Source organism: Aythya fuligula, chromosome 5 (genome assembly GCF_009819795.1).
Source record: "Aythya fuligula isolate bAytFul2 chromosome 5, bAytFul2.pri, whole genome shotgun sequence".
NCBI classification, from domain to species: Eukaryota; Metazoa; Chordata; class Aves; order Anseriformes; family Anatidae; genus Aythya; species Aythya fuligula.
In genome coordinates this window covers 34,498,012-34,522,247 of record NC_045563.1, presented here as the reverse complement: position 1 = coordinate 34,522,247, position 24,236 = coordinate 34,498,012, and the positions used below count along the sequence as shown (strand labels likewise).

Here is a 24,236-nt window from a genome sequence, read left to right as displayed (position 1 = left end):
CGGCAGCGGCCGGGAATGGCGGCGGTTTTGGAGCTGCTGCTGCGCGAGGAGGTGGCGGTCGGCGCCGTGCTGCGCTGGCTCCGCCAGGGGCCCGGGCACCGCCCCGCTGAGGTAACCGCGGCCGGGGCCGGGGCCGGGGCCGGGGCGGGAAGTTTGGCCGCGGAGGGGACCGTTAGGAGCCGCCGGGCCCGGGGCCTGCAGCTCCGGCCGAGGGGCTCGGGTGGGCTCCTGCTGGGCTCCTGCTGGGCCCCGCTCCGAGCTGTGCCGTGGGCGTGTGTGTGGGGAGGGTTCGCGTGGTTCCTACCCACAGAGCGGCCCTGGGCGCTGCTGCTTCGGTGGGAGCGTAGGGCAAGGGGTCTGTAGGTAACGATCAGAGCCCCTCGGAACGCGCTGAGGTAAAACCAGCCCCCGCCGCTGTCCCCCCGACCTGCTGTGGGCAGAAGCTCCGTGGGGCGTCCCGCGATCCCTAAAGGCGACTGTAAGGAGTGGCCCTGGTGGCTCGGGTAGCGGTGCCCAGGGCTGTGGGGGCTGTGCTGACTGACTGGAAAGTTTGGCCCTGGTGGGGATTTGCTGCCTGCCTGTCATGGCTGGGAGCAGCCCGGGGTGAGGGAGCAAGCGGCAGGCTTGCGGCTGGAGCCGTTGACAGGTTTCTCTTGTCGTGTGGTGGAGGATCTGCCCCTCTGTTGGCGTGCAGAGAGAGAGATGAGTGAAGGCGGGTTGTGCTCAGAACTGGTTGAGAAACTGCCTGACCTTGTGCACGGACTGTAACAATCTTACCTGTCAGCCTCTGCACTAAGCCCAGGTGGGCACCTAAGGAATGACAGAACATGTCTTGCCCTAGCTTGTGCGGCAGGTTCTCTCTGGAGCTGGTAAGAAGCTGGGTCTTCGACCACCTGTTGTGTTCTGACCCGTTTCTCACAAGCATGAACTCCGCTGACTGGGGCTGCCTGCCCGTTACCGGGTTGTGCCAGTCCCGTACTTCTCTAGGAAGCTGCACAGGTTCCACGCTTTCAGATCAGAATTTCACTGCTGCTGTCAAGCACGGCAGGAGGCAAATCGCGACCCTGCTTTCACTGTCTCCTTTCATAGAAGCAGTTCCTTCCAAAATAGTGTTTGTTCTCTTTTTGTATAGTGGAGATGTGAACATAAATGAAGTGGGAATGCACCTGCTATTACTTTAATATTAGTAAGGAGTAAGTTGCTGTCTCTGAGAGCTGCTTCTGCTATTATTGCAAATGTTGCTGAATACCATTGAGAGGAAACATAAAAGTATTAAGAATAAAATAAATATTACCCAGCATACAAAGCTTTGAACTGTGCATGTCAAATGAAGTCTTTTTGACTAGTTTTACTCTGGTAAGATCACCATCTGTTTTGATGTTTACATGTGTTGATTCTGTGGTGATTTGTTTTGTTTTGTTTTGTTTAGGTTTCTTAAGTATAAACTTCATGTACCTTGAGGTTGCGTGGTCTCTATTAGAGCTCTGTGGGGTCTCAAACAAATAAATTATTTAATTGAAATAGAAGAGCAGTTTTGGTCCTGCATTTGGTGCTGAAAGTGCTTAAATGTTTGTTATTACAGCACCCCTCTGTGGGAGCGTGAGGTATTTGTAGATGAGTTGGTAACAGAGAAATTGCAGATTTTTTTAATGTTAGAATTATCCGTTTTACCTCGAAACATTGGACCTAGAGGTGCCAGTTGCTCCACGTTCTTGCTGGCTGTAGCTTCAGTATTACGGGTGTCTCCGGGAGGCAGTTCTGCCGGTTCCCAGTTGGAGACCAAAGTGAATGACACCATCTGTAAACTCCTGCCAAAGTAGCTTGTGTGGAGGCTGGGTTTCAGATCTATGACTGGTGCTACGGTCACTTGAATTTTAGTGGCCTGCTTTGACAAATCACGTTGGTTTTTATGGTGTATCACATTCCCACAGTAACTACTAAATGAGTGAAAAGAAGGTATCAGGTAGCATCTTTATGTTAATGCTTTGTGCTCTTTCCTTGCAGGAGAACCACATCCATGACAAGCTGGTGTCTCTCAGTTTACTTCAGAAAGACTTTGTGCCTTTTCTGCTGAACTTTTTAAGGGAGCAAACCAGCCAGATCCTGACTAATGGACCCTCTACTCCTGCTAAAACTCCCAATTCCAAGGCCCACGGGAGCCAAAGGACAGGATCAGAAAGGAGAGCAGGTCATGCGACTAGCAGCCGGGTGCAGCTCTTTTCCCAAAGGACTTCGGTGACCTCTTGCACCACAGATACCAGCTTTTCCCCCGCTGCTGCATCCAGTGGCTCTTCTTCCTTTTCAGGGTCAAACCTGTCAAGCCCTTGCAGTGACTTCCCGAGCATGGCCTCCAGTAGCAGCCCGAGCTTTGGGTACAGTCCTGTGCTTAACCACAGCGAGAGGCGCTCATCTCAGAAGGCCAGCCTGGGGAGCTTCCTGACAGCTACGCCTGAAGCCCTGCCAGTGAGGCGAGGCAGAAGGAAAGGTGGCAGCGCAGTCAGTGCCTCTGGCCGGCAGGTGCCTCGGGATATGGGGCGCTCCCTTGCTGAAGAGGAAGATGGAAAGAATGACAGTCCATCGTGGAGTGGAGGGAGAAGAAAGCGGAGTGAAGTGCCTCTTGTTTCTGCTAGATCCCCACCCAGCCAGCTAAATCTTAACAACCTGGAGGAGTTTCCACCTATGGGTGCAGCCTCTGGCTGGACAAAGTAAGAGCAAGTCTGCCTCACTGCCTCGTTCGGGTTGCGCTGCAGGTTACTGTTCTTGACTAGTTCATCCTGTTGTGCATGTGCAAATACAGAAGATGCTGTAATAAACAGTACCTGGGGGCTGGCTTCTTGTTCTCCTTGGCCAGGAGAGTCTTGTAGAAGTTGCCACGTAGGGGAGCTGACAGGTAGTCAGCTTTCTGCTCTGAACTCACCTGGTTGCCTCTTGAGCTTTGCGATGTGCCTGCAGCTTGCCATTGCACAGGCCAGCTGATAAGAGGCTGAGCACATCTTTGTCCTTGCATGTTCTAACAAGTCAGCATTATCTTGGCTCTTCACATTTCTTGTTTAATGCAATAGCAATTGGTAATGAAGAGCAGTCCTGGAAGGTTCTTCAGCTTTATTGATGCTAGGGAGAAAAGCTTTTTGGCTGATGTTCTGTGAATTCTGGTAATGAACGTTAACGTGCGGCTTCATTTGTGTAATGCGGTTATGGACAAAGTAGTGGGCCAATGCCCGTGTTCTCTTTGGTCTTCAGTGAGCCTTGGCCTCCTTGGTGACTTTGCCTTTTCTTTTGGGCAACTGTTCTGTTGTTTTTGTGATTTCAGAAGAATCCCTTCTCACTTTTTCAGCAAAAGTAAGCCGTCAAGGAGAATCAACCCCACTCCTGTAAGTGCCGAGCGCCCCCTTTCCAAGCCAAAGACGTGCTTCACTTCTACACCTGTCAGCCAGTCTCCAACTGCTCGGTTTTCATCTGGGTCAAGCCTTGAGGCCTTTAGTACTGTCCAGGAAGGAAACCTAACTTCTGCGATAAGCAGCAGCCTTCAAGAGGAGAGAGAGATGCTGAAGAAAGAACGGTACGGTCTGAGCATGGAGGTGTTAGGCTTGTATTAATTTTTAATTCTCTTGTCTTAAGATGGTACCAAAGTGAGAGTGGAAATGAAGAATATCCAAAGAATATCTAGACCAGATATGGGTAACCTCAAACTATACTTTGCCTAAACACAAGTGACTCAGGTATTAGACATATTTATGCATATTAGACACATTAATGCAGTTAGCTTGTGCTAACTGTGTTTTGAAGGTGTGCTGACTCTGGAACAATGACCCTTATTTTATCTTTGGGAGTCTTTACCGCTTTCTTATGACTGCCTCTTCATGGGTTTGCAGATGTCATTATTTCCTGTTCCTGTCCTCCTGATAGCCTTTAAAGTGATTGTTAAAGATGTTACTTTTGAGACAATTTGGGTGTAAGTGCGTGTGATGTTGCCAGCGTGGATGTTCCATAGGGATCTTTAACGGTCATTTTATATTGCTATTAATGGCTTTTTTTTCCTGCTTCTCATGGATCTTACATATGCCACTCTGCTCCTGCATTTTGGATGACCTCTGAGGCATTTTTTTTTTAACAATACCTATATATTTAACTGAGTAACTGTTACTGATTTAGAATCCTACAACTGAAGTAGTTTGTTCCTTCTGTTGTTTAACTTGTCAATATGGGATTTCATCAGTTGTTGCATTGCCTTTCTATGTAGTGGTATTAGACCTTCTCAGAGCATCATTAACTTGTAAATACAGCTGAAAGTATGTATGTGAACCCTGTTTTCATAGATTTTGCAGTGTCTAGCTGTCAGAAATTATACATGCAATATATTTCTTTTTTTAGGATAGGTTCGATGTCCTTAATGAATACCGGTTTAGGTGAGAAGAAGCAATAGCAAAGGCTAGTTAAATAATTTTGCCAAAGTGACATGGTGTGTCAGCAGAGTAGGAATTGGTGGTTCTTTTGAGTCTTTTGATTGTTAGCCACAGGATCCTGTCTCATTAAGAAAAATGTGTTAAACTACTGTCATGGTACAAGCAGCTTTAGGCAGTATAAATGATGAGTTCAGTTACTGCAGGATTTCCTTCATGCTCTACTGCCAGGGAAAGGCCTCTTCTGATCACAGGGCTGCTGTGTATCATCTTCAGTCACATGGTGTTACTGTTCTTGAATTTCAGATGCAAGTTGCTGCACCAGGCTTCTTCTCCTGCAGGGATATCTCTTGATCCTGGTACTCCCACTAAGCCTAGTTACACTCGCAGTGCAAGCCTTCCTGCTGAAAGCCATCTGGTGACCTGTGCAGATCCTGCTAAGATTTCTTGCAAGAAGCAGTTGGAGTGTCTGGCACAGCTCTACTCATCGTGCATAGCAGGTGAGGACTAAGATGTGAGACTGATCTTTCTGTGAACTTGAACTTGCATGTGCATTGTAAGGGAGAGGTAGATGAGAAGTGAAAGTTGTGGGATAGTTACAGTGTACAAATAACATCTGGAAAAATAAACTAAGTCGACACAGTTATTAAAACAGATGGATTCTAGGTAAAAGTTTAGGGAAGGAGATGAACCTGATACAGTACTCTGACCTGCAGGAGGCTGAAGCTATATAGTCTTAGCTGATGAGGTAAATTTGAGCAACCAGACCCTTCCCTATCACATATTTCCTGTAATTTCCATGTTGATGTGCACTCTGGCTGTGTGTGGGGAGAGAGTTATTTACTGACTATGCCGTAGAACAGTTCTCTATCTTTTTACCTTTATTTATTAAAACAGGTTAATACTACATATTCATCTTTACTATCTCATTTCTTCTCTTCCAGAAAACCTGGTACCAAATATTTTTCTGGAGCTTTTTTTTGTTCTGCAGCTGTTAACATCTAAAGGCACTTCTACTGCAGAAGAAGAAGAGGAGAGTGACCTTGAAGTCAACGAAGGAAGTAAAAGTAAGCAATAGAACTGAGTGGAAAGAATGTCCTTCATGGAATGGTAATGTGGTATAGATAAGTTGTCCTTAGCTTCGACAGTTAGTTGTAAATCTCATAAATAAAGCTGTGGGACTCAGCTGAGATGCTGACAAAAATCATGCATGCATGGGCAGTGCTTCTGCAGCACGATAGAGCAGAGTTGCTAGATAATGTTTGAATCTACTTTTCTGCTGTTGTGTGTGAATACCCATAGCTACTTGCTAAAACAAACTTTCAGAGAGAAAGGTGGATATGCTAGAGTCTCTCTTCCATTGGTCCTTGCAACTCAAAAGTGCTGCTGACCTGAGAAGGCTGAGCAGGAATCTTTTATTTTCCATATAGCATTAAACAATTTGGTTGCCATTACTATAAGAAGGATAGGGATTTGTCTATTGAGGTGCCAGGAAATATGAACTTCTGGAAACTTTATACTGGCCTGGAAGACTGTTTAGCTCTTTGGATATGGCAGTTCCTGTGTTCCTTGGGAGCTATTTGTTGATCATTTAGTTTATAAATGGTGACAGGTGCTGTTGTCTCATACTTATTTCTTCTCATTAGATGCATCGGGGAGACAGCATTTCCGAAGTGTGCACAATTGTGTTTACTTTGCTGTTCAAGTCTTGGATTATCAATATGAGTGAGTTGAGGCTTTTTTCTCTGCTCATGTCTACAGATGTGTGTGAGATGAAACAAGTGTGCTTGGATTTTAGAGCTTTACTACTTCCAGGCATGGAGTTACTAATTTTCCCTCAAAACACACAACTCAGCCTGAATTTAGATGTGTCTTTGAATTTCCCTTATGCTGGTCTGTCTGGTGAACTTCAGCGTGATTGTGCAAGAATGGGAAAGTCATGAGATGAAAGCAATAAAAAAGTGTCCCTACAGATGCCAATGGGATTTGATCCTGGGTGCCTGGGGCTTAGAACTCTTTACTTGGTAGTTGCATAAAATCTAATTAGATGTAAAGAAATGATTATGCTTATGGTGTTATGTCTGTATGTCTGTGGGTTTTATGGATGTTGTCTTGGCAGAATTATTTCCCATTTAGAAAAGGGAACACTGAAGTTCTTGGCTGAAAATGAACGGATTGCATCTTTTTCTCCTACCTTGCATGAGAGGCTCAAGCAGGCTTATGAAAGCAGCACAGCCAAGGTGAGTATTGGCACACCTCACCTGATGCTATCTCATACCTTTGTGGTAGTGTTATTTATGTTGGCCTTAATGCTTATGCTCATTCCTGCTACTGTTGTCTTGTCATGTCTTCTTTGGGAAGTGTCTGAAAGTGTACTTTTTTTTTTTCTTTTTTTGGCCATGGGTGAGTGAATTGCAAGTTGCAGTGACTGCTAGCTGTGAATCGCTGCTGGCTGGCCATACATTGTGCTCCAGGTGCTGACTCAGCCAATGACTTTGACAGGGTCAGGTTTTGCTTTTGAGATTCGTATTTAATAAACACAGATCCTAGAACAATGGCCAACTAGATGCAATATCAGAATGTAGTTTGGGAGAGGTGGATTTTTTTCGTAGCTACAGACTTATTCTTTTCTGTTTTCAACAGGTGTCTCTCCTGCTGCCATGCTCTGTACAATCTGTTTCTTTCCAGCCAGAAACAGACAATCGCTCTAACTTTCCCAGTGACAGAGCATTTCACATATTTAAGAAACAAAGGTAAGTTTCTTTTGCTGTTGCCATATGGCACTCAGGGTATACTCTTTCTATGATTGTAAAAAAGGGATATTAGGAATGTCTCGTGTATGCTATATAGTCCAGAAAAAAATTGAGATTTTCACTCTTAATTGAAAAAAAAAAAGTGTTTGTCCATATTGACTGCAGGGGCTAAACTTTTAGTGTCTTTAGAGAAGAACAGCCTAATTCTTCAGGATTTATTGGCTTCTGGTAAATGCCAGTACAATGTGTCACCCTACTGGATTGCTTCTGCATATAGATCTGGTATGCTTCGTATTCTTCCTGACACCTCCCTCTGTGCTTGCAGCAACAGGGCGAGGGAAGAATGGCAAGTTGTCTTTGTCCTTGTTTTCTCCTCATAGGTATTATTTCATGTGGCTTATTCTTTCCTGCTTCTCAGTCTTCAGTATGTCTGGTAATGGGTGTTTTGGTCATTCCATCTGAGCTTGGGCATAACAAGCTTAAACACATGCTGTCAAAAACATGGAAAATGGAAACTTGCTGAAGTACTGCTAACACTAATGAGTTTTGGAAAGGTATCTGAATGTGTAGAAGCTTGAGTTACTTAATCTGAGGTAGAGTTTCACTGGGAAACTTAGGAGCAATTGAATATTCAATTGTTTTTACTTCAAACTCGAAGAGGAATTTATACCCTTAAACATCTTGATTCACAGGGATATCTTTTATGAGCTGCTGCGTGAATGGGAGGATAACCATGAAAAAACTGGCTGGGACTTTGAAAGAGTTCTGGGCAACAAGATAAGGTAGGAGTCTTGTGCAACTCCAGCTAGAACTGAAACTTTTGATGCTTTAGTATAGTTGAATTACTGGTGCAGCATACCAGACTCAGCATCCTAATTTTTATGTTCTTTCTAATGGTCTTCTACACTGACTTGTAGGGGCCTGTGCTTCTTGGGAGGTACTGTCTGTGTAAAGTCACTTCTATATTTAACATTTTCAACTGTCATCATAAAGAAACAAGGCAAAAGTGGCAGTAGCGTAATTTGATTAGTCTTGGTCTAACTCTTACCCTGCTCCCAGTCACAGAAAGTGCCATTTTTACAACCTGTGCTGTGATCTGGACATTGTTATTGGCTGCATTTCTCTATGTGTTTTGTGTTTCCAATGCCCCACTCCTTTGAAGCACAGGGAAATGTGTTATATGTTCAGAAGCTCTTATCTCTTCCAGCTATTTTAGGGGCTTCTGGTGTTTTGGTTCTGAAAACAAGACAAGTTGGGCTCTTCATATGGAAGGCAAACTTTTATGCTTATTGTTTTATCAAAAATAGATTATATATAAAGAGATGTATGTTTTTGAAAGCAGTTGCCTTGTAGGCTTCAGTGGTAGTCTTAACCGTGAGCCTACTCAAGTTACACATATGAAGGGGGCTTTTCACATCTGGAGCAAAACAAGGCTGAGATTTAAACTGAGAATTTTTTGTCCTGTTTGGGCATCAGAAGTACTGCTGTTGCTGTTTTCTTACTTACATCCACATGGGCTCTCAACACAGTGCTCTGCACAGTGGAGAATGGGAGATAAATAAGTTAATTGCCTTCCTAAATAAGTGTCATTGCAGGAAAGGAAAAGAGTCTTTTTATCTCTAAAGCTGTGTTCTTCAGGTGCTAAGGGAGAATCCAGGGAGAATTTTTGTTTCTATGATCAGCAGATGAGGCTCAGTGCTTGTGAAACTTGGTTATAAAGATGTTGCTTTTTGCAATGGCCTTTGAAAAGCTCTGGAGATTGCCTTCTTAAAAGCAGTTATTTTGTGCTTTTGATGTGATTTGAGGTTAAACCACTTTTTAATACTTCAGAGATCTAGTCAGCATTCTGTGATGTCTTCCTTCACAGGGCCATGATGGCTCACCTGTCTGCAACCTGCAACCACAGCCATTTTGCCAGGCTCTTTCAGAAACAGCTCATCCAGGTAAATTAGTTGATTTTGTTTTCTTGAATATGCATCAAAAGTGATTTGATCCTTCCTCAGCCTGAGAAAACAAACTGTCTTGAAAGTTTGAGATTTTCCTATTGAAACTTTTTTTTGGGGGAGAGCCAAGTCTTCAGGAAGAGAATTTCATTTGTTTTCTGGAAATATGAATCAGTGATAAATTATAGACAAGCCCCTTATCTCTATTAGATATAAGGCACACTGAGCACATGGTGAGCTGTAAGAATTCATTTTTCATGGTTATTTACTCTGACCTAATTTTAGAACAGTTAATTTTTAGAAATGTAAATGATATATTTCGACATGTATAAAATGCAGAGGTTCCCAGTTCCATTCCTTAGCAACATGAGTATACTACCTGCAAAGAGTCTCAGGTTGTTCTGTGTAACAGCCCAACAGACTCTTTTTGATATAGTATTGCTGTTGTAGTTTACAGGAGTTTTTCCGACCAGTTTCAAGCATCATCTGACTTCACTGTAGCTGAAGGAATGAAGAAAGAAAGGATGCTTCTGATTGAAGTATAAATTTTCACTGTATTCTCTCTATAAGTGGCTGGCATATTGGTAGGTTCCTTTTGGATAGCAAAATAGACACCAAAAATACCCTTAAATGTTAGCCCACATGCATTTCTGGAAGATGCAAGCTGTTGGAATATAGAAAATTCCTCTCGTGTCCAGTCTGAATTTGCATCAGTGTTGTGTCTGTAGTTCATGAAGACCATACAAGTGATAGGTGTTCTCTCCACACATGCAGATGTTGGCTGCTAGATGTGCCTGAGTTAGTTGCATATCATCCATCTCTCAGAATCTTTAGGCTGTTTGTGGCCAAGGTGGGTAGCATGTTTTGTTGTGAGGAGAAGAGATCTTTTTTTTATGTGGGCTGGCTGAAAAGGCCATGCTTGGATTCCTCCTAAAACAAAGTCTCATGTGGAAGGGAGAATGTGTGGGGTAATGAAATGACATGAAGCTTTATTACGAATTGTTCACCTTTCTGTTCTTTCTGTCTCCTGAAGATGTGTAAAGGTCCTGTTGGTGGTGGCGCAAGCTGGGGAGACACCCCGGACCAGGATGTCCTTAATATGCTGGGTCCTGATAATCTGAGCCGTCTGAAGAGGTTGCAGGAAAGATTTGTCGTTCCCCAGAGCATCAGAGGACCTTGCCCACCCCCTTCATTCCCAGGGTGCCAGCAGTTCTTCAGGGACTTCATCCTCAGCGCAGGAAGGTTGGCTGCCCATGGATACCATTTCCTTGACAAAGTGTGGGTGTGTGGGGGACAAAACCAGCACGTTGCTCTTGTAGCGGGGGGTTGAGAGCCTGGGACATAGCAGTTACCCAGGCAGAGCATATCAGGAATGATTTAAAACTGCGTAATACCACACTTAGTGTCCTTGGCCAGTGAACGTGTTAATAGGTTCTGTCTGGGGCATAGAGTGCTACATCAGGCTAGATGGTAAACTTCCTTCTGTAAAGCACAATATCTTGTCACAGGACACCAGCATTTTCTAGTGCCAAGGAGGGCAGCGCTTTATAGCAAGGGCACTGGACTGTGCAAACATTCCTTGTGTGGTAGTGCATGAAGCCAAGGAGTTGGAGGATGAAGCCATTTTTTTTTTTTTTTTTTTGAATGAGTTTTTCCACAGTCCACAGCATGGATGCGTTGTGATAGAGGGGAGGTTTGAATCTAAGTTCACTTACTTTACAGCTTCCTGCCTGGACAGATTCATATTATTAATGTTTTGCTGGGACTTGATAAATAGCATCTGTTCCAAGGAACATGAGTGGAAAAGGCGGTCAGCCACTGCTAGTTTTGTCATTGTTTTCTTGCCTGTCAGTCAGTTACTCTGGTTTACTCTGGTTGTCATCTGATGCTTGATTAACTCAAGACACCAGCTTGAAATTTTGTGGTGTGTTAGTTGAGGTTTTACTGCTGTTTTCAGCCCAATCTGACTCATCATCTTTTGCTGAAGTTATCAGTTCAATCAGCACCTGGTGGATAGCCTGTGCCTGAAGATACTTGAACTAGATGGCCTTACTCTGGTAGAACATGAGCACAGTGATGGGGAAGCAGATATGGATGAACAGGTAAGCTTTTTTTTTTTTTTTTAACAGACATGTCTGGCAGTTTCCCTGAACTGATACTGTACCCAAACAATTGTTTTGGTTGTGAGTAGTTTGGAGCTTCTCCCACTGTATTTATGGGACAAGAGCTTCTTCATTTGATTTTATCATGGCTCTGCAACAAGTATGGATGTCTGAGCCCCTTTGCGTTTACTTGTGTGCTTCAGGATGCCTCACAGAACTGTGTCTGAAGAGATAATGCACCCTAGTTTGAAAAGCAATCTCCTGTGAGGGAGCCTCATTTTAGGTTGTTAGTACGCGTGCTAGATCTGTTTCACCAATGAAGTAACTGAGTTTAATTGTTGCATTCAATTGCAATAGATCCTTGCTACTATTCCACATAGAAAGACTTTAGTTAGAAGTAATTTGTAGTCATGTCTGTTCAGATATTCCTTTACTCACCTGTACCTATCACAGGTGTCATAGTTTGTAGACTGTTAGCAAAGTAGTAGCACAAGCTTCACGAAAACTCGCAGAGCAGTAATAGTATAAAAGAGGCATCCTGAGGTCAGTTCTCATTGTCCCCAAAGTTGTCAGTATGATGATGTGACTGAGCAGCTTCTTGTTCTAGAAAGCTCTTGCATTAATTCCTTACAGTAAGTGAAGCAGTGGAGGCAGAACCAATTGAAAATATGCCTGACAAATGTGCATTTTGAAACCTAGATTAAAAGCACTGATGAAGCTATGTGGCTGCCTTTTTTCCATGAAGGGATTGGAAGTTTAGTGTAGGTAATGGCTTTGCCAGTTCAGGATGACATTGCCCCAGCTTACTTTTTTAATTTCAGGATGAAAAGAAGCGTTTTACTGTGGTCTTACTAAGCCTGAGACTCCTCGCCAAGTTCCTGGGGTTTCTTGTTTTCTTGCCATATCGCACTGTGGAACAGCCAACTAGAGACCTGCAAGACTCTGCAGTAGCATTAAGAAACCAAGTAAGAAACCGAACATTTAAAAAAAAGTCTAATGTGGACTATTGCTTGACAGTCAGGTTTCCTCATCCAAGGAGTGTATTGTGAATAGCCATGCCTGTTCAGAGCAAGCCAGTGATTCCTAGGAAGATGTTACACTGTTCTGTGCCCCTATCAGATATTCTGATGTTGGGAACAGAGGACAGAGGAGTATGTATGATGTAGAAAAGAGGGAGCAATGCCCTATAGTGAGGTACTCAGTCTTCTGTTATTCCTGCTAGTCTATTATAGCAAAACTCTGACCTAGCTAAGACTTGTCTTTGTAGTGTAAAATCCAGCTACCAGGAATGTTTTTGTTAGTTTCATGCCCTCTTCCTGCCAGTGTGATGTACTGAATGCAAGGAGGCAGGGGTTAAACCTTGACCCCGCTTGCACATAGTCATGCTTACAGCCTTACAGCCTTCTCTTTGGAAGTCCCTAGTAGGGATTCTGGTTGCTGTCATAGTGCATTTTCTACCTCTGCTGGTGTGTAGAGGAATGTTTTCATTAGCCAGAAAGTCAGCTCATGTTTGTACAGAAGATGAAATCCTAGAAGGAAAAGTCATGATATAGAGAAAGATTTTTCTTTAATTACCAAAAGGTAACTTCAACCTTCTGTTTTAACTTGTCTTGTTCATTAAGACCCTGCCCGTACTGGATGTGCTGAAGCTTCTGAGACGATCTATTCGAGATCACCGTTCTATCCTCACTGTTCCTTGGATTGTGGAGTTTCTTTCCCTTGCAGATCATATTGCTCCTTTCCTTGATTACTATAGGAAGGTATTTTGTCTCTTGCTGCAGGTATACAGGTAAGAGCCTGGGAAAGTGTATCAGTTCCAAACCTCTTGTGTAAATGTTTTCTTGCTTAGTTCGGAAGTACCTAGTGTTTGAGAGTGCATGCTGGCCCTAGATTGAGATTCTTAAGAAATTCTTGGTGCAAATCATGAGCATTTCTTATCTCACATGAAGCTGCAAAAGGAGCACATTCTAAACTTCAAGAATAATGTTTGATTTAAATATGTGTTTTTTCATCAAGTAAATATTCTTCAAATCCCCATTCACCCACTCTACATCTGCAGTTGCAAATTTTAAAAATTGAATTTAAACCTTAGACCCATGGGGTCCCATGCTTAAATAATGATCTACTATTTTTGCTTACGTACATGAGGAAAATTTGAAGCACATTTTAGAGAGTTATTTAGCAATGGCTTTTCTAGCATTAAAGCAGCATGTTATTCAGATGGGTACATGCAAAAGGGTAGAACTTGCTCTCCACTCTGTTGGTAGACAAGTAGGGAATGTGTACATGGTTACAAATAGTATTATACTAAGTGGTTTGGGATTTTTTTTGTTAATTAAATTTGTGCTAATGAAATCTAACACTGTCTCTATTTGCGTTTTCTGCATGGCAGGTTAATGGTCCTTTCTGAAGATAAGGAGATGAGTTTCCTGAACAAGCTGCTGATCCTTGCAGTTCTGGGATGGCTTTTTCAGGTAGAAAAATTAGAGTACAAAACTCAATAGAAGATAGTATTGAAATGAGTTAACACACTTGAAATTACTACTTTGTGGTTTTTTTTTTTGTTTTTTTTTTTTTACACTAGTTTGGGGTTCAAACCATCCTCTGTGTTCTAATGGAGAATTACTTTCCTGTAGTCGAATTGTGTGAAGTATCATTTTTTTCCAGTAGGAATTCTAATTGCTGCTTAAACACATTTTGTCCTTAAATCTGCATCCTTGTAAGCAAATTGACAGCAAATTCCTGTTAGAACTTGGAAGCTCTTGTCACAGAGGTGGAGTGTTAGCTGGCATCCTTCAATAAAAGGGGAAATTTTGTCTGTGAAAGAGATGGTGTGCAATGAACTTTTAAAATCCTTTTGTTCTGTCCATTGGAAGTAAGGTAATTTGTTAGCAGGAACTTGCTGGAACAGTGAAAGATACCATATGGGGAGGGTAAGGAAGGTGATGAAACGCTGATGAAACAAAATCTTTAATTTTATGGGGAAGAAATCTCTTTATGTATCTCTTTATGATCTTTAGTGTTTTTTTTTTTTTTTTTTTTTTTTTGTGGGTGTGGGTGGAAGGTTTTACTGTATCAGAAATTGTTCAACTTATTGACTGCTGTTTGGGTTGTACCTACTGGCGTTTCTGTTTCAGGTTCCATCAGTCCCTGAAGAGTTGTTTTTTGCCACTGATGTCAGGCAGGAGGGAGTGATGGTGGATACTGTGACGTCTGCTCAGGCTTTGGTGAGTTAGTGCAGCAGCAGGCCCTCTGAATCTGTGGATGAGAGCAGGCTTACGATGGCCTCAGGAGTTTAAGACACTATCAAGAACTCAGCTTCAGTGCAACAGCATTGAGCAGCGAATATGTAGGCCAATGGATGTGATGCTCCAACTTATCCAAGTGGCTAGATTGCATTGCATCCTGGATTATAAACTACGTGTGTTAAGAGCTCAGTAGCTTTTGTCAGGCAAAGGCCAACTGCAGCAAGAGCTTGTACAGTAGTTGTCAAGTTTTGCAGGAGGATCAGATGCTGTTTTCCTGCTCATTGATTATGCCAGTACAAGGTGAGTGTTCTCATTAGAAAATTCTGTTTAGCATTGTCTCTTCAGTGGCAGAGATGAGATGCAGAGCTGATCATTTTGTGAATGAGCACAGTATATACTGCCCATATGGATGGGATCCAAAGTTGTTTCTCCTTCCATGGCTCTGGCTGCACTGTGCAATACTGGGATAACACTACTCCATAGTGTGGTGTTCTAGCAAGTCTGAGAGAAGACACCTGTGGAGTTGTAATGCTTAGCAGATGTTCCTTACTTATTCTTCTCCGTGGGTAGGTTTCTCCTTTACAAATAGCAGCAGTGTCAACAGTCCTGATTATATTCTCTAATCATCATGGTTCAGTTGGGCTTTGACAGTGTTCAGAAGCAAGGATTGAGCTACACTAAGTGAATGTAGAGCAGTTGATTGTGCATTACTGGGCTGGTCTGAACACTTGAGCTGCCAAGTGTAGAATTTTACTGTGAATTTGGAATCCAGTTATTTCTGTCCTTTTCATGGAAAGGCTGTTCTGAAACCTGCACGTGACCATGTGTATAGGATTTCCTTCCTGCTGCGTTGCTTCAGATTTTCCTTCATTTTCTCACCAGGACTCTGTGCCCTTGGTGGATCAGCAGTTACTTTATACCTGCTGTCCCTACCTTGGTGAGTATTTTATTTATATTTGTCCTAGCATTCTCTAGAACTTTCTTGGATTGTCTTTCTTAGCCCTCCTCACAGCTTCAGGTCTCAGCTGTGTGTAAGCGAGCCTTGATTAAAGAGCCTGCAGCTGAGAATAGTTATCTGGTAAAGTTGGGGGAGGGAGGCTGTACAGACAGGATAGTTCACCTGCAGACATTGAATACAGAGGAAAAGGGGAGCTCATTCTTCACAAACTGGAAGGAAACACAATAAGGGGTAAGTGTACAAATTTTTCATCCTAGGTATAGTGTAGTCTGAGTTGTGAGGAATGTCTTGATCCTTGAGTGTATTTCTGCTGCTGAGGCAGAGGGGAAGAATCCTTTTGTGTCTGATGCTTTGTCAGGTTGTTGTCTGAGGAATCTTCTTCATGAGATCTGATTGTTTTTCGTGAAATCTTTATATGTAGAGAACAGTGCCAGACGGTGGGGTGCTGTTCTGCTTCTTGGGACTTAACTGCTAGGAAAACCGTATGTTAACCCAGCTGTTCTTCCAGTATCAAAGCTTCTAAGGGTTGAACTGATCCTCAGGCTTTTCCCCTGTTGTTTTCTTCTGATCCTGTTAGAATTTTGTGTGATTCTGCTTGTCTTACTGTCCCTGTATATTTTTTTATGGTTCCTGCTTGCTGTGTTAAAAAGGGATCCATAGCAATGGCTGCTCCGTGATCCTTTTGAACAAGCCCCAACATGCCAGGGAGCTTTTTGGAAGCCTGTTTTATCTTTGGTGCCTTGCCCTGCTAGTTAGATGGGTGGGATGCCTCTGTTCTTCTGAAGTTTCAGCTGTGGAATTTCCTGAGTTTTTGATTTGTCCTGTTGTTTATGGGGATGGTGCATGTTTATCCATGCAGGTGAGCTGCGGAAGCTACTTGCCTCTTTTGTGGCTGGTAGTGGAGCAAAAAATGGTGGCTTTATAAGGAAAATCACGCCAACAGCTGCAGAGTCTTTGGCACCCAAGGCTTCTGTCACACAACGGAAACTGCAGGTAATGAAATTGGGGAGTCACAAGTGGAACCAGGGCAGGAGGAATTGCCTCCATGGGATACACAGTGATATCCTTATGTTTGGGAAAGAAAAGTATGGGCCTGGACAGCAGGGAAAGTTGTGTTTGACAGTTAAATATTCTTACTTATCATTGTTCTGGCTAAATTGTGTGGCTGTATTACCACGTGAGCGTTGAAATCCAGAGAAATTCAGTAAGCATTCTTGTGATCAGAACAACTACCCTCTCCCTCTCTTTTTTACAGAAAATGTTAGTACATTTCTTGTAGGCTGCTTTTAGTTAGATTTTAGCCATGCATTCCACAGAAGATAAGAACTGCATAGGAGCTGCCAGAACTCTCCCATTCTTCTCTTTACTAGTCATTTGTTTTTGTAGTTTCATAAATACTGGCAATGAGCTTCAGGTTAGAAAAAAAAATAGGGAAAATGTATTCTATAAAGGTGCTGAGTGTTACTGTAGCAGAATATTCTAGTATAGACAAATTGTCCACCTTTTAGCTCATACAGTAGTTCTGTCCACTCTTGAGAGGAGGAGGATCTGAGTGGAGCGTTCTAATCAGTTGTGGCACTTTTCTCTTGACCAGGTGGAGTTGGAGCAGGCCTTCTTCCACAACCAGCCTCCCTCCCTGCGGAGAACAGTTGAATTTGTGGCAGAGAGGGTGGGATCCAACTGTGTTAAGCACATCAAGTAAGCACTGGCTATCTGTTCTGTGACTGAAGAACATATCCCTCTGTTCTCACTTCATCTTCTCTTCTCCAGGCTAAATAGGCTAAATGAAACTGTCTGCCCCTGTCTCTCCTTGTACGCTGTGAGTTCCATCACCCAGCTTAGTGATATCTGGTGCAGCTTCACAGTGGTGAGGGGAGCAGTAACTTCCCTTCACCTGCAGGCTGCACTGTTGGTAATGTCAGACCAGCGCGATGCTGCCCTTCTTCGGACTCTGCTGACTTGTTCAGCCTGTTTGCATGGAACCCAGATCCTTTTTTGCAGAGCTGCTCCATGGCCAATAGACCCCAGCCTGTATGCCCATTACAGGTGTACAGTCACCACCGTTGTCAGCCCATTTCTTCAGCTTCTGAGGGTCCTTCAGAAAGGCAGCCCTGGCCTCCAGCATGCCATTCATTAACTTGCTGCAGATTGGCTCTGTCCCATGTCCAACTTGTCAAAGACATTAAATAGTATCAGCCTGTGAAGAACACTGGTTGCAGTGGGCTGCTGTTGACAGCTTTGTATTTCTGACCACTAACCACTGAGTGTAAAAGTACTGGTGCCACAAAAGTTACCTGTAACTATATGTTTCTATTAATATTTAAAAGCTTTTGACTCTTGAGTCTTAGTACTGTTCTGGGATCTCTGCTTTTTTTTTTTTTTTTTTCATGTTGAAAAGAGCAAGGATTTTCTAGCAGAGGTTTACTTGCATCTCTCTCTGAGAGTGACAGACAGCCTCCTGAAACAGGGCAAACAGCTGCTTTCAGTTAGTGTGCATTTTTTCTTGTATCGATTTCAGTGTGTCTGATTTTTTTTTTTTTTTTTTAATCTTTATTTTTACAGGGCAACACTGGTAGCAGAGTTGGTTCAAAGGGCTGAAGTCATGTTGCAGGATAAAGTGAAGGAGGAGGATGCTAATCATGACAAGCTGCTTGAAGAGGTGTGCGCTCATCTGTATGAGGAAGGGGCCCAGGCACTCATCAAAGGCAGAGAGTAAGGAGGAAAAGTTATTTAAACTTGTGCCTTCCCTTCTCTTCTTATTGTGGAATCTATAAGCCTCATTCGGCTTGGCCTGTCTTGCTCAGGTTCTGGTAATTATAAACCCTGACCTCTGCTCTTCTTAGGGTGACTGTCTGCTGTGCCTCCAGCCAGTTAATGCCGTATTTGTAGGAAGGAATAAAGGTGCTCTGTGTCCCTCTGCATCCAACTCCAAACGGGCATCAACTGCAGTTATTGTATTTCCCTTCTTTGGAAACAGAACGTTTCAGCCTGGGGGCTTGTAACTGATTTTTCCTTATCTGGTTCTTTTGGTTTGACATACTTCACTGCAGTCTTCCAACTAGTTTTGACTGTAAGAGAGCATGTGAAAATTCCTACAGTAATGAGCTTCTGACTGTTGTCCAAGAACTTTAACTAATACTGAGGCACGTATTCTCTCTTTTCTTGCAGATTTTGCAAAAAAAAAGGTCCTGAGGCGGTAAGGGTGTTGTTGCCAGAAGAAACATCTGCAGCAGTATGTATTTTCACTAAAACTTGCTAAAGACCTTGACTTTGCATCTGGATTGTTACTGCTTTTCTGTTGCCGCTTCACTTATCACTGAATAGCTTAGGACAATGGAATCTGTAGATGCCCTGATGTAGAGGCTGACAGCTAAAGAGAATCGCCTCTGCCAGGCTGTCTGGGATGTTCTCGTTAAATTGGTGCTCTAACCAGTAGCTAACTCTTGAGACTAGAGTGGTAGGTAAATTGCATTCATCTTGCAAGGATAATGCGTTTGGTTTAGAATCAACTTCACAAAGAGTTGAGGGTATTTGTATGGGGCTGATGGGGTTTGGGAAGTCAAAATGGGTTTGTCCTATTGCTTAGAGTAGCGGCTCCCACCGAGATGGTGGTGCTCTGATTAAATGTTGCATGCCCATATTAAGCCCTTTCCCTCTGGACTTCTGATTCCTCACTGATTATTAGTGTTGTGACTGGAAGTATATCACTTCTTATCCTCCCTGCAAAGGTTTTAAGTAGTGCGGAAGACATTGCAGTGGAACTAGCTACTGAGAAGGCCTGTGGCTGGCTTTCTGCCAACATTGCAGGTGAGTTTCCTTACCTTGAACTGGGCTTCTAACCTGTATATTGTACTCTTTCTGAGATAAAGGACTAGAAGTTTATTCTAGTGTTATGAAGTACTCAAGGGTAAAGAGGGAAAAAAAGAGAAAAGGACTGGCACTTCTCTTTTAGTGGGAAGTGTGCAGTTGCTCTGTCCCTTCTTGTTTAGGAATAAGAAGAGTGATTTCTAGCTCCAAGAACCTTCTTCAGGGTTTTTTCAAGCTTGGCCCTTGTGATTTTTAGCTATGGAGATGTTTAGGATGGTGAGAATGAATGCTGTGGAAAGCTTCTGAAAATATCCCATCTGAAGTTGTCATAGCACTTCAAATATAGGATACAGTCACCTTCTGTCAGGCCATGTTATGGTCCCCGTGTACAGAGAACTTCTGAAGACTTCTTCAAAGTGAACACTTCTCTGACTGGGTATGTTTTCAGCAGGCTGCAGGTGACTCTATTCCTTTTAGTCTGTAGTAGTGCTCTAGCAACTCTTCAGAACTTCTCAAAACCCATTGTTTCAGGAGGTGATGCCAAGAATTTTGGAAGGAATACCCAGCACCATTTTCAGCAGCAGGAGTTCAGTGTTTTGGCTGCTGCTGAAAATTTATTTTGGTACAAAACCTGTGTCTTTTGTGGGCACAGTGGTTCAGCTGGTATGGTCATGCTGATTCAGTGTTCTGCTTTGGCGTTGCTTCCTAGTTCAGCTATTCTGATCAATAAAGCTACTGAAACATTTCTGATGGGAAATGAAATGGGTTGCCACTGGTACCTGGTAGTGGTAGCTCCCCACCTGTGCCTCTGGCCGTTAATGTGATGGGAGCTCAGAGTCAGGAGGGTTTGAAAGCATGAACCGGCCTTTCCTCATTCACAGGGGCTCTCAGAAAAGGAGGCTAGTAAGGGTAGCATTTGAAAACAGTTGTCTGCCTCCATGGAGAGAAGAACTGAGGCAGACAGGATTTGTTCCCTTTTTCCCTTTGCAGCACTAATAAAAAGAGAAGTGAAGGCAACCTTCAACAGAATGCTGAAAGTCCCAGGGCTTCCCTTGCCCAGCGAGGAAGCTCTGGAGTTGAGAAGGGACTGCCCACCAGGCTGTCAGCACCGTGCCCCATTTCCCTCCCAGATCATCAACGAGATTAAGGTACATAATGTTCACTTCCTGGCTTGCTGTCTTTCCCTAGCTCCCTTTTAATTTTTCACCTCTGTCATAGGTCCAAAGATCTGTTCATGGAAATGCAGACTTGGTAGGTGAATCCCTGTTGTCTCTTTCATCAAGGATGTGCTCTGCGTTGCTGTGGGCCCACGGGATGAAGATGAAGTGATTGACCATGACTGGCTGGAGTCCCTTCTGGGAAGACTGAGTCAGACGCTTCGGTGCAGAAAGGTAGAAGTAAAAAAAGCAACAACAAAGTTGGACCGCTTCGAGCCATCTTCATACTTGTAAACTCTGTAGTTTGTTTTGTCTCACAGTTGAGTTCAGTTGAATGTTTTTTTTTTTCTGAGCTCAAATGTGACCAAGTTGCATTGCATTTTTTACACTCTAGATACACTTGGCACTTGCATCTAGCCTTTGTGGAGCCCTTTGTCATGCAGGATCTCTTCTTGTCTTTCAGACTTTCTCCTGATTATACCTCTGTGCTTCTTGCTGTAAATTGTCTACTCTTTTATCCTTTGTGAAGCCGTGTTTTGTCCAGTTTGCAGGATGGGACAAAGATAAAACCTTTTCTGTGTTTTCTAGTTCATGTGTCCGACATCAGAACAGCAGCTGGCAAAGTGTACAGTTGAGTTGGCTTCTTTGCTGGGTGAGTCAGTCATGATAAGCTGTTTAAGACTAAAAAGGGGTATGAAAGTTCTCTTAAATCCTTGGGATCAGTTATTTCACTATTTAGAGCTTGTGGATGTTTAGTTCTCTTTGTGCCTTGAAGTCTAATTTTTCCCTCTTAAAAGCTTTTTTTTCTATCAAACTTGAATGGTCACTCTTATTCTGTGACAGTTACTAACTGTCTATCATACTTGGTGTTCTTGTAGTTTTTGTAGTCTTTGTAGTTTCCTTTATTGATACCTTCATTTAAATGTCATACGTTTCTCTGTATCGCTGCCTCTGAAAAGTTGCAGCAGACTTTTTCCCCTGAATATAAATTATGCAATTATGTTTCTTGGTCTCTTTTTAAAGAATGGGAGTAACTTGTATTCTGTGTATTGTGACTTCTGTGAGCGCTTTCATTTTTGCTTCTCTTGGTCTAATGTGTTAAATACAAAGCTTTTCTCAGCGTGAGCTAGTGTTCTGCATGCAGATGCTTTCTCCATGAGCACTCTTCCAATTTTTTTTTTTTTTAGAAGTTTCTTAAGGAGATTTTATGTGGTTCAGGCTGCAGTCCGTGCCTAAATATGTGAAATGGGGAACAGCAGTGTAAATCTGCCCATTTTCGTTAAATTGTACCAAGGAAGACCTAGTATCTTTCCTCTCTGTGTGTTTAGCTGCAGTTAAGCACTGTACAACTTCACTTTCACTTGTATAAAGATATGCAGCTCAAAGCTATGAACAACTGTTCTATCTATTTGTAGATTCAGATGGTGTTTTACTGTGTTACTCTTCTTTCTTTGGAGTAACACCTACGTCTTCTTTTATTAAATGTCAGTCATTATTTCAATTTCTATTCAGTCTTCTGTTAGGACTTCAGGCTGCATGCCAACCAAGTGGCATTCTTTATCTCAGAGCAGTATAAATATATTCCTGTATAATACTACTATAGTTTTAGAACTCATGTTTTTGCCTGTTGCTAAACTGTAGTCCCCTTAAGTTCAGTGGTTTACACTTAACAAGTGTTTTTACTTCAGTGATTTAGTTATGAGCTATACAAAATGTGCTATTGGACCAGGCAGATAAAAGTAAAAAGACTAATTTGCAGTATGGAAGTTCACCTTTCTTGCTTTTCTTAGTTTCAGATCGTGTTCCTCTAAGTGCTGGGATCAAGCCCCCAGAGAAGAGCTCTGAGAGGCTGCGAGTAAAGAACAATCCCACATACGGCCTTCTGAAACTGCTGCTTTCTGTCTGGAAGGAGGACTTCGGGATGCCTGTTCCCGTGCAGCTGATGTTCAGCAGGAAGAACATCGGTTATCTTTCGGAAGTCAAGCAGCGGGAGGTAAGGCTTGTTCAGCTGAGGGGCTGCCAGTTACCTGCTCCAGTCCCATACATTCATGTTAAGAGTTCCCTCACCTGCCACGTTAACTGATGGCTTGTGCGAGTGAGGCCTGCAGCATTGGGTCTGCTGTCTGGGTGGCATTGTTTGAGTGTGGGTAGAGGGATGCACACTTGTCGGCGTTCTGTGTTTGCCTTGGGGCTGTTAGGGAGGCACAGATTACTTAAGGAACAACTGGCAAAATGGCCAGCGGGGCCTGGGAGATCATAGGACTAAACACACGATTTTGTAGTCGGTTGCCTTTGTATTTTCAGCTTTTGTTTTTGCACACACGTGGGTGTTACTTAGAAGATCCCCAACTACCAAGCTGAAAATTGCCCTATTTAGTTGCAGGCTAAACCCATAAATAAGAGTTCTTCAAGCTGTTCCTGAACACGCATGAATGAAATACTTGGTGTGTTTTGGAACTGAGGACTAGAAATTTTGAGATTTTTATGGTGGAATACAGTGTATGAACTCGAGTAATTCTGTTTGCTCATCTCGTATGTCGCTCACTGCTTTCTCCTCCCGCTCCTTTCCTCTGTGTCTTGATCCAGGAAGGCAGGACATGAACTGTGTAGGGATAGGGAAGCAAATGCAAAATCCGTTTCTTTTTGAGATGTTGATTTTTTTTTTCTTTTCTGCAGTGGGACTTGTTTCTTTTCATGCTTCATGGTCTTGTAGAACATGATCTTATGAGAACCAGTGAAATAGAGAGTTGTTTGCGCAGCCTCGGAGAGCTCCCTTGGCCCTCAGTAAGTAACTAGATGCGTGTGAATACCAAGTGAAATCACAGAATGGCCTGGGTTGTAAGGGACCTCAAAGATCATCTAGATCCAACCCCCCTGCCATGGGCGGGGATGCAAAATAAGTAAAATAAGAAATAAAAAGTAAAGCTACAGAACAGTAAATCTCTTTCATGTAGATGAGGCCCATAACCTGCTTAATCCCATAATCCTGCTTAATGCAGCAACAGGGGCTGCCTGTCAACAACCTTGTTACTGGTACTGCTGCCTTGGTTGAAATCTGTCCTGGTGTGAATGTCAGAATGTCCAGTGCAGTGGAAACACTTCCAAGAGAATTGTAAAACAACTTGTGTGATGTGGTCTTTTTCTGAGAAGGGTGAGGGTCTGGGGGAAGAACTGAACTCGCTGGCCTGCAGGCGTTCATCTTTCAGTCGTCGTTGTAGCGTCAGATTTTGCTCTGGACAACCATCAACATGTTTAACTTTGTAACCTTTTCAACTAAAAATAAGAAGCCTCTTTGACACTTGCCAATAAAGGTTCTCTGGTTTGTATCCGTTTGTTGCAGGATTTCCTAAAAGAACTGGAAATGCTGTCCCGAGTATTTACCTCAGAACATCATAGAGAAGAGCCCAGGACTAACCCTCGTGAACTGACAAGACAATCGCTAGGTACCGTGACAGCACAAAGTTAGCGGAGAAGGACTCTTTGAGGATTAAAAAAAAAAAGAGTACTAACGAAGATGCAAATGGAATTTTTAGAGTTTCTGACTGCATTGTGAGGCCCTTGCTGGGAGAATACTGTGTATGAGAGGTCTGTGCAAAAACTGCACCGGTCTTTCTGCTCACAGACACTTTGCAATGGTGACTATGCTGAAGGATTCGCATCAGCAAGTGGATCGCCAAGTCAGAAATCCCTTAAGCACCTTGATCATGGCTCAGAGCAGCCATTTTTTAGACTCACCAACACTTTTGTATTTGTACTGTGGCCAAACCCAGGGCTCAGTTCAAGTGGAGAAGTTACTCTGTGACCAGAGCTTGCCTGGTGGCTGGCTCTTCTCTTTCTGTCTTTTAACAGACTGTACGGTCAGGGGAGG

At 43.1% G+C, this 24,236-nt stretch overlaps 1 protein-coding gene across 1 annotated transcript; it reads left to right on the top strand.

The window, feature by feature from the left end:
* CDAN1 (codanin 1) lies at positions 1–24,236 on the top strand. Its single transcript, XM_032189262.1, has 28 exons — positions 1–111; positions 2,005–2,705; positions 3,335–3,559; positions 4,707–4,900; positions 5,345–5,467; positions 6,047–6,125; positions 6,520–6,640; positions 7,044–7,153; positions 7,846–7,935; positions 9,021–9,096; positions 10,130–10,338; positions 11,084–11,198; positions 12,020–12,163; positions 12,821–12,987; positions 13,591–13,672; positions 14,336–14,425; positions 15,329–15,383; positions 16,264–16,397; positions 16,999–17,102; positions 17,967–18,116; positions 18,573–18,636; positions 19,133–19,211; positions 20,202–20,359; positions 20,495–20,602; positions 20,957–21,020; positions 22,159–22,361; positions 23,045–23,152; positions 23,709–24,236. The coding sequence occupies exons 1-28, from the start codon at positions 16–18 to the stop codon at positions 23,832–23,834; spliced, it is 3,975 nt and encodes a 1,324-aa protein (XP_032045153.1). The 5' UTR covers positions 1–15; the 3' UTR covers positions 23,835–24,236.

Excerpts from the sequence above, each read along its gene's own strand:
- CDAN1 (XM_032189262.1), top strand. The coding sequence starts at position 16 with ATGGCGGCGGTTTTGGAGCTGCTGCTGCGCGAGGAGGTGGCGGTCGGC. Across the intron at positions 4,901-5,344 it reads CTACTCATCGTGCATAGCAG|AAAACCTGGTACCAAATATT; the intron begins GTGAGGACTAAG and ends CTTCTCTTCCAG. Across the intron at positions 19,212-20,201 it reads GCTTTCTGCCAACATTGCAG|CACTAATAAAAAGAGAAGTG; the intron begins GTGAGTTTCCTT and ends TTCCCTTTGCAG.